General features: G+C 34.0%; 1 protein-coding gene across 25 annotated transcripts in view; it reads left to right on the top strand.

The window, feature by feature from the left end:
- Positions 1-14,996, top strand: part of KCNT2 (potassium sodium-activated channel subfamily T member 2) — a 372,254-nt gene that overhangs the window by 277,199 nt on the left and 80,059 nt on the right. For 23 of the 25 annotated variants that reach the window (XR_010941497.1, XM_067729796.1, XM_067729784.1 and 20 more), the window contains 3 exons: positions 828-1,000; positions 8,897-8,968; positions 12,469-12,603. Coding sequence is in view for 24 of the 25 variants with exons in the window: in XM_067729796.1 (XP_067585897.1) it covers positions 828-1,000; positions 8,897-8,968; positions 12,469-12,603 (380 nt within the window). In the remaining variant the exon portion in view is untranslated. The remainder of the gene's footprint in view (positions 1-827; positions 1,001-8,896; positions 8,969-12,468; positions 12,604-14,996) is intronic. The other 2 variants (XM_067729789.1, XM_067729790.1) reach the window with 1 other exon arrangement.

The raw sequence follows: 14,996 nt of genomic DNA, 5'->3' as shown, positions 1-14,996 counted from the left end.
AAATAAAAAGAAACCCTCATAAAGACATATAAAGATTAAAAACCCAGAACACTAAAGCAATTATCCAGGCAGATAATTTTGTTTAAAAGCATCTTGATTTAATAATGCTAAGTCCAGTAAATTCTAGCTCCCTAGGAGGTAGCAAAATATCCTCAGGAAACACATTTTGGTAATTTGTTGTTATTATTGTTAACATTAGTATTTTACATTTCAGTATTTGCATCGTTATCTTGCCAGCTCAGGTATACATTTAGACAATTAGGGTTTTTTTTCTTTTAATTTTTGTTTTTTAACCAAAAAAAAAAATCCCTTTCGATATTGATATCCATCCTTTTGGTATTCCATACTTGGAATGTTCCAAGGTTATTTAATTTTAATATTACTCTATTTCTGGAAATAAAGTCAGAGGCAGATGATTTATTTTTTTCCAGCTTTATTGAGGTATGATTGAGAAATACAAATTGTCTATATTTGAGGTATATAACATGATGCTTTGATATACATACACCTTGTGACGATTCCTTAATATTGATACCCAGACGTCATCTGGCAGCAAGTTTCAGTTTGCAGTGGAACATGTGTACACTGTGTTGCTGCCTTTTCCTTCCCCAGATCAAGCTGCATACCTGCAATTCATTTGTCTCGTCCATGCACACCTTCAGGCTGGAGAACTTGGCATAGAAAAATGTAACTATTTTCAAATTTGTTAGAAAACAAAGGATTTACTAGGTTAGATTAATTTCACATTTCCAGATCTTCTAAATATTTTTACCCAATATTAGTGGAGTATAAAAATGGCCTTTCTTTGTATAATTTTTCTTCTCTAGAGTTGCCAGCATAACTACTATGAGGACGCAAAAGCCTATGGATTCAAAAATAAGCTAATTATAGTTGCAGCTGAAACAGCTGGAAATGGATTGTATAATTTTATTGTTCCTCTCAGGGCATATTATAGACCAAAGAAAGAACTTAATCCCGTAATACTGCTATTGGATAACCCGTAAGTATATTTTTAAATGCACAAACAAGACAAAAATTTGTTAATATTTTATCAAAAATAATTTAATTTACTTAGAATATTTTAAATCAGATACATTATGGCACATGATTCATTGAGAGATATATTCTGTGCTGTGGTAGAAAACAACCATTGTATATGATTGTGTTTCACAAGTACAACTTAAAACGTCACTGGAGTACTCTGAGCCTTTTATTTAAAACTATTTTTGCAAGTGGTCATTGCTCTCTACCAGTGGGAAACATGCCACTGAAATAATTATAGTTATTTTCATTAAATTAATCAACGAGCCTAGAAAATCTCTGCCAAAACTGGACAATTTCATTGTCTTTGTGAAGAACCATTAATTATCAGAGGAGCATATTAATGATCTATTTTATATCATACCATTACACATCATCATAAGTTCCTACGATTCTTCCACTGTTAAAACATATATTCTGTAACATAACATAAATAGTTTGTGCTTTACAATGTTCATTTCTTTTGAAAATGTTTGATTGATATACTCTTGTGAAATAAGACTACTTAAACATTTCAAAATCCTTATATGAATGTAAATATACATCACTAAATGCTGTGGTCAAATCCATTGTATACTAAAATTGCAATATTTCTCTCTCTGACTCAGATTAGTAGCAGATGGTCCTTAAATCAATACCATGTTTTAGAATCCTCCAACTCTCCTCTTAAACTCTAAAGTGATGCAGATTTCAGGGTAAACCAAATGAGGCCAAAATCTTCTGCCTTGTCTCTGCTTTTAAAATTTATCAAAAGAATTTTTTCAAAACAGAGGTATCTCCCCAATATATTGTAACTTCATGACATTATTTATTCTGAATATATGAATATCAAGATACTGATTGATGCATCTTGTTTTAGAGTCAGTATCTCAATGGTAATCAACTCTAAAACTTGAGCACACCTTCAGAGGTTTCAGTTGAAGAATTTTCAGGTCTGATGACTCAATGACTTCTTTGATACCACTTTAGCATCCAAGGAAAGGTGAGATAAATTTAGGGCAGGTGTAGGGGAACAAAAACTTGGACCCAATGTCAGAAGAAATAAAAGCTTAATAAAACAAACCTTAGGAGAATAAAAATTGAACTACTGGATGGCTAGGGTGATAGAGTATGGTGGCAAAGCACCTCCAAGGCCTTGGGATATATCTCTTATTCTGGAAGTTTTCTGGTAGGAGGCTCTAAGAAACTGGCGAAGATCTGGCACATAAGAGATGCTCATCAACTATGTGAATTCAGAAGTGTCCAATTTTGGCTCTTTTTGCTTATGGTGTAATGTGTCCACTGCCTTAAAGATAAATTTAAGACAGGGGTATTTACAAGTTGATTGACTTAGAGCATTTCCATCTCGGCTGGCTTGGATCAAAGTGGATCAACTCAGGCCCCAGAATACAGAGAAGCAGATAGGAAGAGGCTTAGAAAGAAAGAAGTGGCACTGTGCCTACAGCAGCCCTGTGATAAAGCAAAGGGGAAAAACTATCCTTTCACCTTATTTATATTATTTCAAGGTATAATTTCTTGTCCTGATGTGTAAATCTCCTAATTGGGTTCTTGGACCCGATTTCAATGTGTATGTGTGTGTCAGAGGGTTTCTCCACACCTCCAGCAAGCAATTGCAGGACACCAGCTCAGTTCTGGGGGAATTCAACTCACTTCTGACACCGTGTACCCAGAAATAGCATTGGATTCCACAGGTTGAAAGTTCAGTCTTACAAAACTGTCCTACTCCCACTTCAGAAGCCAATCACAAGCCAGGTTATCACCCCATAACTGATCAGCTATAGATTGGAAATTTCAGTGACCCCCTCCTTGGACTTCAGATGCCAGTTGCATGTCTAGATTGTTACCTGTACTTCTGACTGAATGGCTGTAGATCGGGGGTTCCCACAACCACCTACTCAAGGTCAAGTTATTTGCTAGAGCAGCTCACAGAATTCAGAGAAACATTTTACTTACGAGATTGCCACCTTATTATAAAAGCATATAACTTGGGAACAACTGGATGGAAGAGATGCACAGGGCAAGGTATGGGGAAAGAGCATGGAGCTTCCATGCCCTCTATGTGGCCACCACTATCACCAAATCTCTACCTGTTCACCAGCACAGAAGTTCTCCAGACTCCATCCTTTTGGGTTTTTAATAGAGACTTCATTACATAGGCACGATTGATTAAATCATTGGCCATTGGTGATTGAACTCAATCTCCTGCCCCTCCCCCTTCCTCAAAAATCACAGGGTGGGACTGAAGTTCCAACCTTCTATTCAGGTTGGAACTTCAGTTTCCCTGGCAAACAGCCTCATCCTTAGGTACTTTCCAAACGGCACCTCATTAATTTAAACCCAGTGTTCCTGGAAAGGGGCTTGTTATGAAGAACAAGACACCCATTTCACCTTTTTTGGCTCTGAAGTGATTTCAGGAACTAGGATTAGAGACCAAATATTATGACAAAAGATGCTCCCATTGCTGTTATCACTCAGGAAATTGCAAGGGTTTTGGGAGCTGTGAGCTAGAAAATGTGGTGAAGACCAAATATATGTGAGAAATCTGAATGTGAATACCAAATATACATTCCTTATAAAACACAATAAAAGATTCAGTCTTGCCAAATTTGGGAGTGGAGTTTACTCCATGAAGTGGAGATGGGCTCCACTCCTTTTCCATATCCAGTCTTGCTAAGTAATCTTATCTCAGAGTCACTAATCCCCCTTTCTCCCCCTTATTATTCCAATGAACAGGTGGCAGGAGCTAGGATTTCTTAACCTGTGTACCTGGTGTAGACTTTGGAATTACCATAACTAAATCAGCCTCTTTCTGTTTGGTTTTGAATTAACAGGTTACCAAACTGCCCAGTTACTGAATGATTGATTGATTGGTTTGTATATTAGAATTAAAAAAATCAAGTGGTTATTTCTAGAGTCTTAATTCCTGAATCTGATCTATCACAGAAAAATCTGAAGACTCTGTTTCTCTTAGTTACTGGCAAACTGGTCAGTATTTCAATATAAATATAGATGTAGCTTTTATCAGAGAATATTTTATCTGAATGATACCATAGTGACTATTTAATAAAATTAATATTCTTTGCCACCACCCTCTGCTTATTATAGTAATAATTGTTGAGCATTTACTACATGGCAATCATCATAGTAGATACCTAACCTTTATTTCACATTGTATTTCTATAAAAAATATATCCATGTCATATAGTGATGATTTATCCTCAGAAAGATGTACCAAGCAGCTTAAGATCTCAAAGCTTGCAAATTACAATGATAACATTTAAAGAATTCAGTCTGTGTGACTTGATTACACCACTGCCTCTTATTTCATAGAAAGGAAAAAACAGGCCAAAGAAGTTAAATGATTTTTTCCAAGGTCAATTCTAGAATTAGAACCTTCTCTGCAATTCATAGTTCATTGATCTTTCAACTATGTGACCTTACTTTACTTACAGGTTTTTGATATATGCAAAAATACATTGTTTGTCAATTGTTTTTAGAAACAAGAATATTTTAACTTTAGAATATTTTGCATTAAATTTTTTCTTTGCTTTCCTAAGGACTTACAGTTTGGAATCTAGCTATTCACATGATGTTGTTTGTTAAATGATTTTAATGGGGTTTGACTTTTTTTCAAAGCGTTGAGATGAAAGCTCGGGCTATAAAATTTATCAGCTTCCTGTGCATTTCCTGAAAGCAGTATCTAACATTTTTATTTGTTGTTCTCTGTTCTTTGATTGAGAATGAGGAAGCAAAAACTAAACACCAATAAATAACGTTCCAGGAAATTTTATGCAATCCTCCTCTTTTTTTTTTAAACAATGAAATACTTGTTTCTCTGCTGTGGCTAGTATTTTTCAGTCTATCCTATAGTATTACAAAGAAATATGATGTTTTCTTTAAAATATTTCTGGGTTATAAGAATTTGCACACTAATAATTGTACACACTTCTACAATTATTAGCTTAGTGGGGTTTGACTTTATTTTAAATGCACATGAGCATTGCTGAAAATAATATCAATACATGGCTACTTAGGAAATTTAGTTGAAGACCAATTTATTCAATATACCAGAAACAAATAACAGATGCCACAAATATGGGATTTAAAAATGTAAATTAAATTTATGATATTCACATACATAATATGTCAAAATAAGTCTTCACAATGTTTCCAAATAGAAAGGCTTCTCCATTTCATATGGTAACTACATAAAACCCGGGTACATTGGAAAACATCTTACACTTGGTACTGGTTCATTAGAGCTGGTCTCAGTTCTGATTGATTGGCCATCTGTTCTCTTTGGCCTGTTGTTGGGCCACACTGATTTTAAATATTTTGATTACCATCTCACCCTTAAAGATCATCTAGTCATCTCCTGATACCATTTCATATGAGACATGGAAAAGAGAGTCAAACACTTTGGAATACATTACCCAAAGCTACACAAGGTTAAAGTACAAGATCCAGGCTTATCTTCTTAATTTTTACAACATCTTGTTTAAACTATCCCTTTACTAAATCAATCTTCTTTCCACATAGAGCTAAAAGTAAGCTCCAGTTCAGCTTATTTCAAAAATAACGATAAACTATCTGATATGTCAGGGTCCTTATTAAAGACGTTCAGACCTTAGACTCACACGGATCTGAAATAAGATCTAAGTTTACCCTCTTGATAGGCCTGTTGCGTATTACGGAATTTCTGTAAGCCTCAATTTTCTCATTTATAAAATGAGTAGAACATTTATCTTAAGTTATTTTGCAAGTCTATAAAATAATGTATATGAAGGACTAGTACCATATCTGACTCATAAAAGGCAGTGAGGAAATGTCAGTTTCCCCCCTTCTACCAATCAAGAGAAGGACATTGTCACTATTTAAACTGATGGGAGAATTTCTGTGAAAACCCAATTAACAAAAAAAGGGAAATTTATTTCAAGTTATTGAAATTAAGCTACTACTGTATTTTTAAGGGAGAGATAAACTTCTTAAAAGTGGAATTATGAAATGCTAGCAAAATAAACTCTCACTGCATTCTTTTCTCGAATTTGAAACAAAAAAATTAAGTTCATTATAGTTATTACTTAAATGGGAAAAAATGATCTTCAACTTGCAAATCCATGCAATTTCCCAAAACTTTTAACTTCCTATCAATAGCTAGCTAATTCATATTTGCATATAATGAAAATTTTTATATAATAATGAAGCTATTTTAAATATAATGAAGATATTTAGACTCATAAATAGTCATGTTTCTTAATAGAATTACAGTTAGGACTCTGATGAATGATGTGCTCATTTTTTTTTTCCTAAGCAGTTTAGTGCCATCAAAACCTTTGCTGATTTACTTAAATGAGCCAACATAATCCATATGAACGTATAGTTGATATATTCTTTATATTTCAGGTTTCCTTTTAAACCGCCTTTATCAGTAAAAGTAGTGGATGGATCTGTTTGTTCTATAAGTTAAATTTTGCAGGGTATTAGATATGCTTCATCAGGATTATATGTCTACCAGGTTTCAGGTGACTTGTCCTGCCTTGTAACATAGCTGGATTCATGTAAGGATGAATTGTGCTACCACAATACAGATGTTAATTTCTAAGGATTTGAAAGATTGTTTGTGCATTGTAAATACATGTTTGTGGCAGAATTGCATGTCAGTGAGATTCATGAGTTTCAGGAATATATAAGGCAATAATTTTGATGTCTACGTACTTTGAATGATTTCTACTGGACAAAACAAAAAAATACAAAGGCCACATCTTCAGTTTTAGCCCTAACAGAAGAGTTGGCATAACGTAAGGACTAGTGACCCCGGTACTTCTTATCACATGGAAAATTTTTGGTATCTTTATTAAGTTGAATTATTCAATAACATTAACTACTGTTGCAAGACTTTGGAAGACAGATATGTTACAGTGGACAGATGGTCAGCGAAGATAGTGTAAATAATTGAAATAATCTGAATTTTTAAAAAATGAGGAGGTTATTCCAGACAGGGTATAGCTCTGCAATTAATAATGAGAAATTATGAACCCAACTCTGCTACACAAGTTATTGAGCTACTCACTTTATCTGACTGGAACTATGTTGGAGCAAAGAGAGATAAAACAAAATAATAACCCCCCAAATGACACAGTCAAAAGGATCTTGAAAGCACCACAGAATCTCAGTGCTGTCCCTGTCTTGTGCCACTTGTATCCTGACGTATTATTCTATAATCACGAGGTGGGTAAGAGACATGGAGGGTCTTGAGTCAGCAGTGAGAATACCCGCTCTGAGCAGTGCCCAGAAAGAGAAGAACTGGAAGGCACTAGCCATGACCACTACTGGCACTGTATATGATTATGTTTGTTGAAAACAACCTACAGCATGAGCTTTAAAAATATTTGTAACCTGTGATTCACTAATGTGAAAAGTTTTATGAATGTTTTGGGGTCAATGATAAAAACAAATGCTAGAAAAAGAGTCATCCAAAAATGTCCAGACGAGTAACATTTATAATAGCAGGATATTGGAAATAGCTTGAAACTCCAGTAATTAATAGCACAAAAGTGAAAATAACATAAATGAAATAATTGAGGATTTTTATAATGAATTGTGGTACATTTATAATATGTAGTAATATGGGGCCATTTAAAATGGTTAGGAAGTAATTTATTGATGGTAGGAATGTGATCAACAGGGATAGTCTTTGGAAGTTTTCTTTTAATGCTTCACTGCACTGAGCGTTATTTTTCTTTAGAGTGGAAAAAGATGAGTAAGATCAACAGGAAGAAAATAAATCAGGGAGGACAAGACTTCTTCAGGCTGGGAGAAGCACCTGGGATATTGCAGGGGCTGTACTTCCCTTTGCCTAGAGGTTCCCTTTGCTTCTCCTTTACTGAGCCAAATCCTACTCGTTCTTCAACATCCAAATTAAATATTTCCTCTGTGAAATGATCCTGAACTCTGTCTCCTGAGTGCAACCTATTCCTTATTTTTTCAGATTACAATGTGTTGTAATTTTGTGCTTTTACTTATGTGTTCCAAAAGCTCTATTTCTTACAGTACAAGTTAACAACATATTCTTTTTGCATACACCTGCATATACCAAAATGTCTGTTAGATAAAACTTTTTGGATACATATATGCTGAGGGAATAGATGCATGAAAGAATTAATAATTCAAAATGAATACAAATTCGAAGAATTACAAAATGAATAAGTAGATTAGGTAATTTCTAAGGAAGCTTCCAGGTTCATGATTCTTTCCCCAAATATGCATAAAGAGTAAAGATTTCAGTTGCAGTACACATTTGCTCAACAATATATATTGAGGAAATCAGTAATGTAAAAGGTGAATTACTTTAATTTTAATTTTATATAATATATATAGATGGGTACATATTTATTTATTGATATGTTGATATATTAAGGGACATGTTGTGATTCTATATATCCCTTAGAGAAAATTGCTCTTAATAGGCATGATAATTTAGTTCCTTATGTTTTAATAAAATCATCAGTTCCCCATTTTACAAGACTCTCTCATCATGAATAATTTTAAACTCACTGACAAGACTTTTTAGTTATAAGAGTATCAATTCAGTGTTTTTGTAGAATAATGCCATAATGTTTCTGATTTAGAAAACAGAAATACAACTTGTTTTTATCATTGTTGAGCGCATTGTATTATTCATAACAAGTGCAAATGACATTTTAAAATTAATGTTAAGAGAAAAGGCACTTAAAATTAATCTTGTCAACAATGTTTAGTTTTGGAAATGAAAACTAAGTCAACTTACTTCCTTTCCCTAGAAGTGCTGCCACTGTTGTGACATTGTGTTTCATTTTGTAACCCATCTGCTACTTAGGCCAGATATGCATTTTCTGGATGCAATCTGTTGGTTTCCAATGGTTTACTACATGGTGGGCTCTATTGACAAGTAGGTGACAAAATCTTTGGCACACTAACTAGTGTGGTGTCCTGTGGTTTGTCATGTGCTGCACCCCTGTGTTGCATGATGAGTGTAATCTGCCATTTCAGTGTTGAAAATATGTTTATTGCATGTGGAGCTTATGTTCTTGTGTTATACATCTTGCATTCAAACTTCCTAAGCAGTAATCTGTTGTTGAATTAAAACAAATCTTGTTGCATGTCAATTTTGTTCCCTTTCTAAAGCTATTCCAGTTTTGTGTCATCTATAGCAGTAACTTTATTACTGTTAACATCTTTGTAGAGAAAACCTAGAATTTCAACATTGTGATGCATTGGTATCATTATCATAACTTCTGGAAACCTTCAAAATAATTTGGAAATGCTCATTTTAAATCAGATTTATTAATTGGAGCATTTCCTTGACAGTCTATTCTGGTAACATATCAGAGTCTTCCAAAAATTTGTTAATTAAAGGTCAAATGTGTGCAATGCTTCAGTTTTAAAATACAAATTGTTATATGCATAAAGATGACATTATAACAAATACAAAAACTAAAAGATCAGAAAACTAGTATGCTTATAAAATGTGTTAATTTTCCATTCTAAAAAAAATCAGCCCAAAACATTCCAAATAAAATGCTAAAAGTTATCCACTGAGAACTTTCATGCTTACATTTCATCTTGTAGATGCTGAAAAACAAAGCTTTGTAACTTTGACAGTGTTTATTGGTTGTGGACACATTAAAGGCCAAACAGATTAACATATATTTAGCTTCCATTCTACGTTAATATAATTTATGTTATCAGTTGCATAATACTAACCAACTAACTAAAATGTAGCTGTACTAAAACTATTATTTAAATCCATGAAAATGAAATCAATCCATATTTTATCAATAGTAATGTTTCTTTGTTGTGAGAGTATTCTATTAAAATTCATTAGAACATTATATTTATAAGATATAAAATAAACCTCTCATCTGTCTTCTTTGATGTAAACTATATAATGAATTCTCCATCTATAAAAGTATTTACGGGGAGGAAAAGAAGAATGGAAAGGATCAAATCCCTGGGATTAGAGATGAAACAAGATTGACTACAAGTTGCTAATTATTGAAGCTGGGTGATTGGTACAGGAGGTTCAGTATATAGTATTCTCTTCTGCTTATGTTTGAAATTTTCCTTAAACATAAATAAGCAAAGAAAACTATGAATGAATTAGAACACACTCACAAACATTCACCTATATTCATTCCTTTACATTCTGGTTCTCTTTGAAAAGGAAGTCAGAGAAAGGTAGAAAGAGGGGCAATGTCAGTTAGATTATCTGTAACTGTTTTTCATCCATGTTGACTTTTTTCTTGGGCCACCGTCTGGTGACCAAACTGCGTAAAGCAATAGTGCTAAAGAAAAAATGGGCAGTGGCTTTGTAGATAAGATAGTGGGGAGAAATTATGGTAGACACAGAATTATAAGAATAAATCGGTCAAATAAAATAAGCCAAATAAAAAAAGGAAAGAAAGAATACAATACAATATTAAATGAATATAAATAATTTAAAGTTAAGACATGAAGAACAAAAAAGTTTCTACGTGGTTCAGAAATGCCATTCCAATTTTATATATTTTCTATAGATTCTATAGATTTCTTTAGATTTAAACTCATATTTAATAATAATTACTAAAATCATTTGCCAAAGTTATGTGTCAACTACAACGGCCAATATTTTGAGTATGGAATTAACTGATATATACAGGTTTAGGTAGTTAGTGACTATTTAGTAAAGGAATTCTCATAGCTAAGTTTTTTGTTAAGTCTCAACTTCATTGATTTATTGCTGATGAAATATTCATATTTTATTATCACTTCTATTTGTGTATCTTTTTTCAGTCAAGCTTACCTTCTACCACCTTATCTTTCCCTTTTCCTATATAGAAAATTATAATTTTTTAATCAGGGAAGTAAAGATTGTAAGAAATGAAATATGAGAAAGTGCATTACCACTAAAATAAGGTTGGTGAAGACATAAGATTTAGGCATCATTTTTATGGTACATAAGGGACCATATCACATTCATTTTCCACCTACTTTTTTCTTTTTAAAAAATGTATTTTAATAGATGTAAGAACAATTATGAATTTCCTAGCTAAAAGGAATACCCTAGTAAAGTGTTCCTAGAGATTTAAACTTGGTCATCATATTGATTGGATGTTATGGTCCTGGCCCCTCTCACCATAGGAAATTTATTTGGAATAACATTCTGTTTCCACAGTTTTAGCCATAAAATCCCTGCCACAGAACACTGTGCCTGATTCAAGCGAAATATTTTTTTCTGGACTACTCCTGGGGATCTTTGACTCAAAGCTTTGGTAATACTCGCTCGCCATAGAAAAGAGTAAGAAATCCTGCCTCTCGCCTTCCCATAAAAGGAAAATTCCTTCTAGTGAATTAGTGAGATGACTAATTCAAGTGATCATGCACTTGGAGAAGATCCTTGGGGAACTGACTCTTTCATTTAAGAAGCTAAAAAGAGCTACTGTTCTTTAAGTTTTACACTTCTCATTTTAAATCAAAAGATGTAGAAATCAATTAGCCCAATTCTTCTTATCTATCTTCAATCAGTTCTGAACCTAGAATACTCTAGCACTCATTCAAGTTTTGATACAATCTCCCTTATCCAGTTCAGTCCTATTTTTATAGTTTGTATGAAGCAAAGGCAATGAGATAATGGTTTTCTTAATTCAGCTTTTATGGTAACATTGTTTTTAAATTCAGTGTTAGGTAAAATTTTTATCAGTGATAGGGGAGAAGACTGACTCTGTGGTAACTCATAGGAACTTGTGTCCTAGTTTAGCAATTATTTCCTGCAACCAACAAAATTACTTCTTTCAATCACTTGCTCAAAAGTGGCTAGAAGGTAGGCTTGAATGCATCCAATATTTATATATTTTACGTGCTCTTGGCTGTGTAGAACCAATCTATAACACATAGCTTTACACAAATAAATAATAGACATTTAAAAATAAGTATTTTTAATAAATATATTTCTTTATTAGGCTTGACCATCTAAATTAATATGTGTTCATTTCTATTCTTACCAAAAGTGCCTCAGGGATAAAAAGTGTGAATGTCGTGTCTTTGAAATAATGTGCTAATTGTAAAAACAAGGTTCTAACATGTTCTAATTCTATTTGATTGTAAAATGGGTGTTCCCATGTTTTATTTACAAAATTAATAAGTATTATTAAATAAAGATCCTTAACGCATGCTTTGAAATGGTTGAGATCTAATGAAACATAAAGAAACCCCAAATACAATTTACTTCATATCAGTAGAGAATATTGTCTTATATTATTTCCCATAACATCTACCAGTGTCCACTCTGTGAAAGCCACGTATAAGGGCAACCTATACGCCTATAAGCACAGGGGTGTAAGCAAGTTTTAGCACCATCCTAGTACTGAGATTTATTGAAAGTTCATTTTTCTCTGTTGGTTTTTATCAAAGTCTAGACGATTTACTCAGGTGTGGAGTGACTTTCGCTGCCAACATGGTGGTTGTGGACAAAGAAAGCACCATGAGTGCCGAGGAAGACTACATGGCAGATGCCAAAACGATTGTAAACGTGCAGACCCTTTTCAGGTAAGTGTCTGGATAACCCAGCCCTTAAACATCTGTGAGATATATGACTCTGTGACTCTGTGTATAAAGAATGAACATGAGACATTTATACTGCAGTTATGTCTATTCCTTTCATCATAAAACAAATACTTATTTAGGACCTAATGTATGGCTGGTACTGTGTGAAGTTTAATTTTTAACATCAGGTCAGCAGTTCTTTTAAAAATAAAAAGAGGGCTTCCCTGGTGGCGCAGTGGTTGAGAGTCCACCTGCCGATGCAGGGGACACGGGTTCGTGCCCCGGTCCGGGAAGATCCCACATGCCGCGGAGCGGCTGGGCCCGTGGGCCATGGCCGCTGAGCCTGCGCGTCCGGAGCCTGCGCGTCCGGAGCCTGTGCTCCGCAACGGGAGAGGCCGCAGCATTGAGAGGCCCGCGTACCGCCAAAAAAAATAAAAAAAATAAAAAGAATAATGCATTTGTTTTTTCATATAGTTTAAGAAATCCTAAAAAGCTGTGTGCAGTAGCAGTCATGATTTTTGCCAAACCACGCATGTTTAATTTTGGTTTTATGCCCAGCAGTAGCCAAAGGTATGCATTTACATACTGAATAACCAGGAAGAAAAGATCGCAAGGCTAATATACCCATGTTAGGAGCCAAGTCACAATGTTATCCTCACTTCCTCATGAAAGACACTTCCTGTCTTTCAATAATTAAACCCATCCTGGTAGGAATTCCCGTTAGGGTCATCTTTGCGTAAGAATGAGCAATACTGACCAGAGAAAAGTTCATGCTGTGAGCAAAGTCAAAATTGCCAATAAATCAAGACATCGGTGTCACTTGGAATGATTCTTCCTAAAATCATCTTAAAATTTAAATAACTAAAAGATCATTATTTCAGTTTTATGAATTTTGCAGAAGTCTAAAGGAAATATCTGAGCTACCAAATTATGAAAGTGAATAAAGCAATCTGAACTCTATCTTTATCTCTCCTCACTTCATACCTTTGTATTGTAGTAAACCATATATTGAGGATAGTTATCTGTTTATAGTTTGAGGTCAGAATTCAGGAGAGAGAGCCAAGTTGTGTATCTCACTTAAGTTGACTATTTATTATATGATCTTAGGCAAATTACTTTCCTTCTCTAAACCTTGATGTCTTAATCACAAGGTTGTTGGAGATTTAAGAACATATAATGCCTTCGTACCTGCCTGGTCGTTTTCAATTTCTCAATAAATGTTAGCTACTATAATTATTAGCCATAGACTTATCACTTATGTGGGGCAGAGTGGAAAAGCTACAGACCTTGGAACAATATAGCAACAAACTTCATCTGAAATGATCTCTATCCCAGAGGTTCCCGCAGAAAATTACTGTGACTTTGAGTATGTTTCTTAACCTCATTGAAATTCAGTTTCCCTCATCTATAAAATGCATGTGGAGAATAATTAACCCTTCTTACAGTGTCAGTGTGAGGACAGGAAATCAGGTATGTAAAGAATCTGTCACAGCAATTGGAAAAATCTACCCTAACTTGCATTAGAATCTCCTCCTGTTCCAGGAGTAATACACCCTCTAAAGTTACTGTAATGGGCAGTTCATTTAGAATATAGCTAACTAGTCATTGAGCTATGTAAATAGTACATTTAAAGGTAGCATAGCACATGTTGAAAATATGACATATATATAAGCATTCTTTTTTCTCTAGAGAATGAAAAAGGAAACCACAGGGTGGAAAATGAATTCAGATAGATGAGATTTATAGCCAATGAATAAAGTGAAATCATACTTTTTGATTCCATGCTTGGCAAAAGCTAATTATAGTTTTAACAGGAGAGGATCCTGGTCTTTTTGATTAAACGTGCCATTTTAATTTTCAGCTTATTGTGAGTTTATTTCTCTTATGGTGACAGTTCTATTGGTTTGACATATTCTCTGAATGAATTATTTTTATTTCAAGAGAATAATAAACTCCCATCTTACTGAGAGGTGCAAAGGCTCTAATTAATCTTTTTCAATGAACTAGATGACCAGAATAACTAAGGGCAGCTGCACATGCGGTTGCTGGTGGTGGGAAGGCCGCCTTCCCTGAGTACCTGGTGGAGGAGGCATCACATATTGAAAGAATGACTGGATGAATGAATGAGTGATTTTGGATCTTTTCACTATTAAGGTTACCTATCTTCAGCAGAACATTTAGAAATTATGCAATTTGTATGGCTCATAAAAACATCTAGACTGAATAGTTTCAAGCAGAAATTTGAGAAGAACTATGAAATACCCAGATTTTGTTCTCTCTTTTCCTGTGTCTGTAAAGGCATTATCATTTTTCTAAGTATATAACAATATTTTTCAGGAAAAAAAAATTATGATAGACCCACAGACATAGAAAACAAACTTATGGTTACCAAAGGG

This window comes from Pseudorca crassidens, chromosome 2 (assembly GCF_039906515.1).
Source record: "Pseudorca crassidens isolate mPseCra1 chromosome 2, mPseCra1.hap1, whole genome shotgun sequence".
NCBI lineage: Eukaryota > Metazoa > Chordata > Mammalia > Artiodactyla > Delphinidae > Pseudorca > Pseudorca crassidens.
The sequence above is the reverse complement of the archived record's forward strand: the minus strand, read 5'-3'. Positions and strand labels throughout refer to the sequence as shown.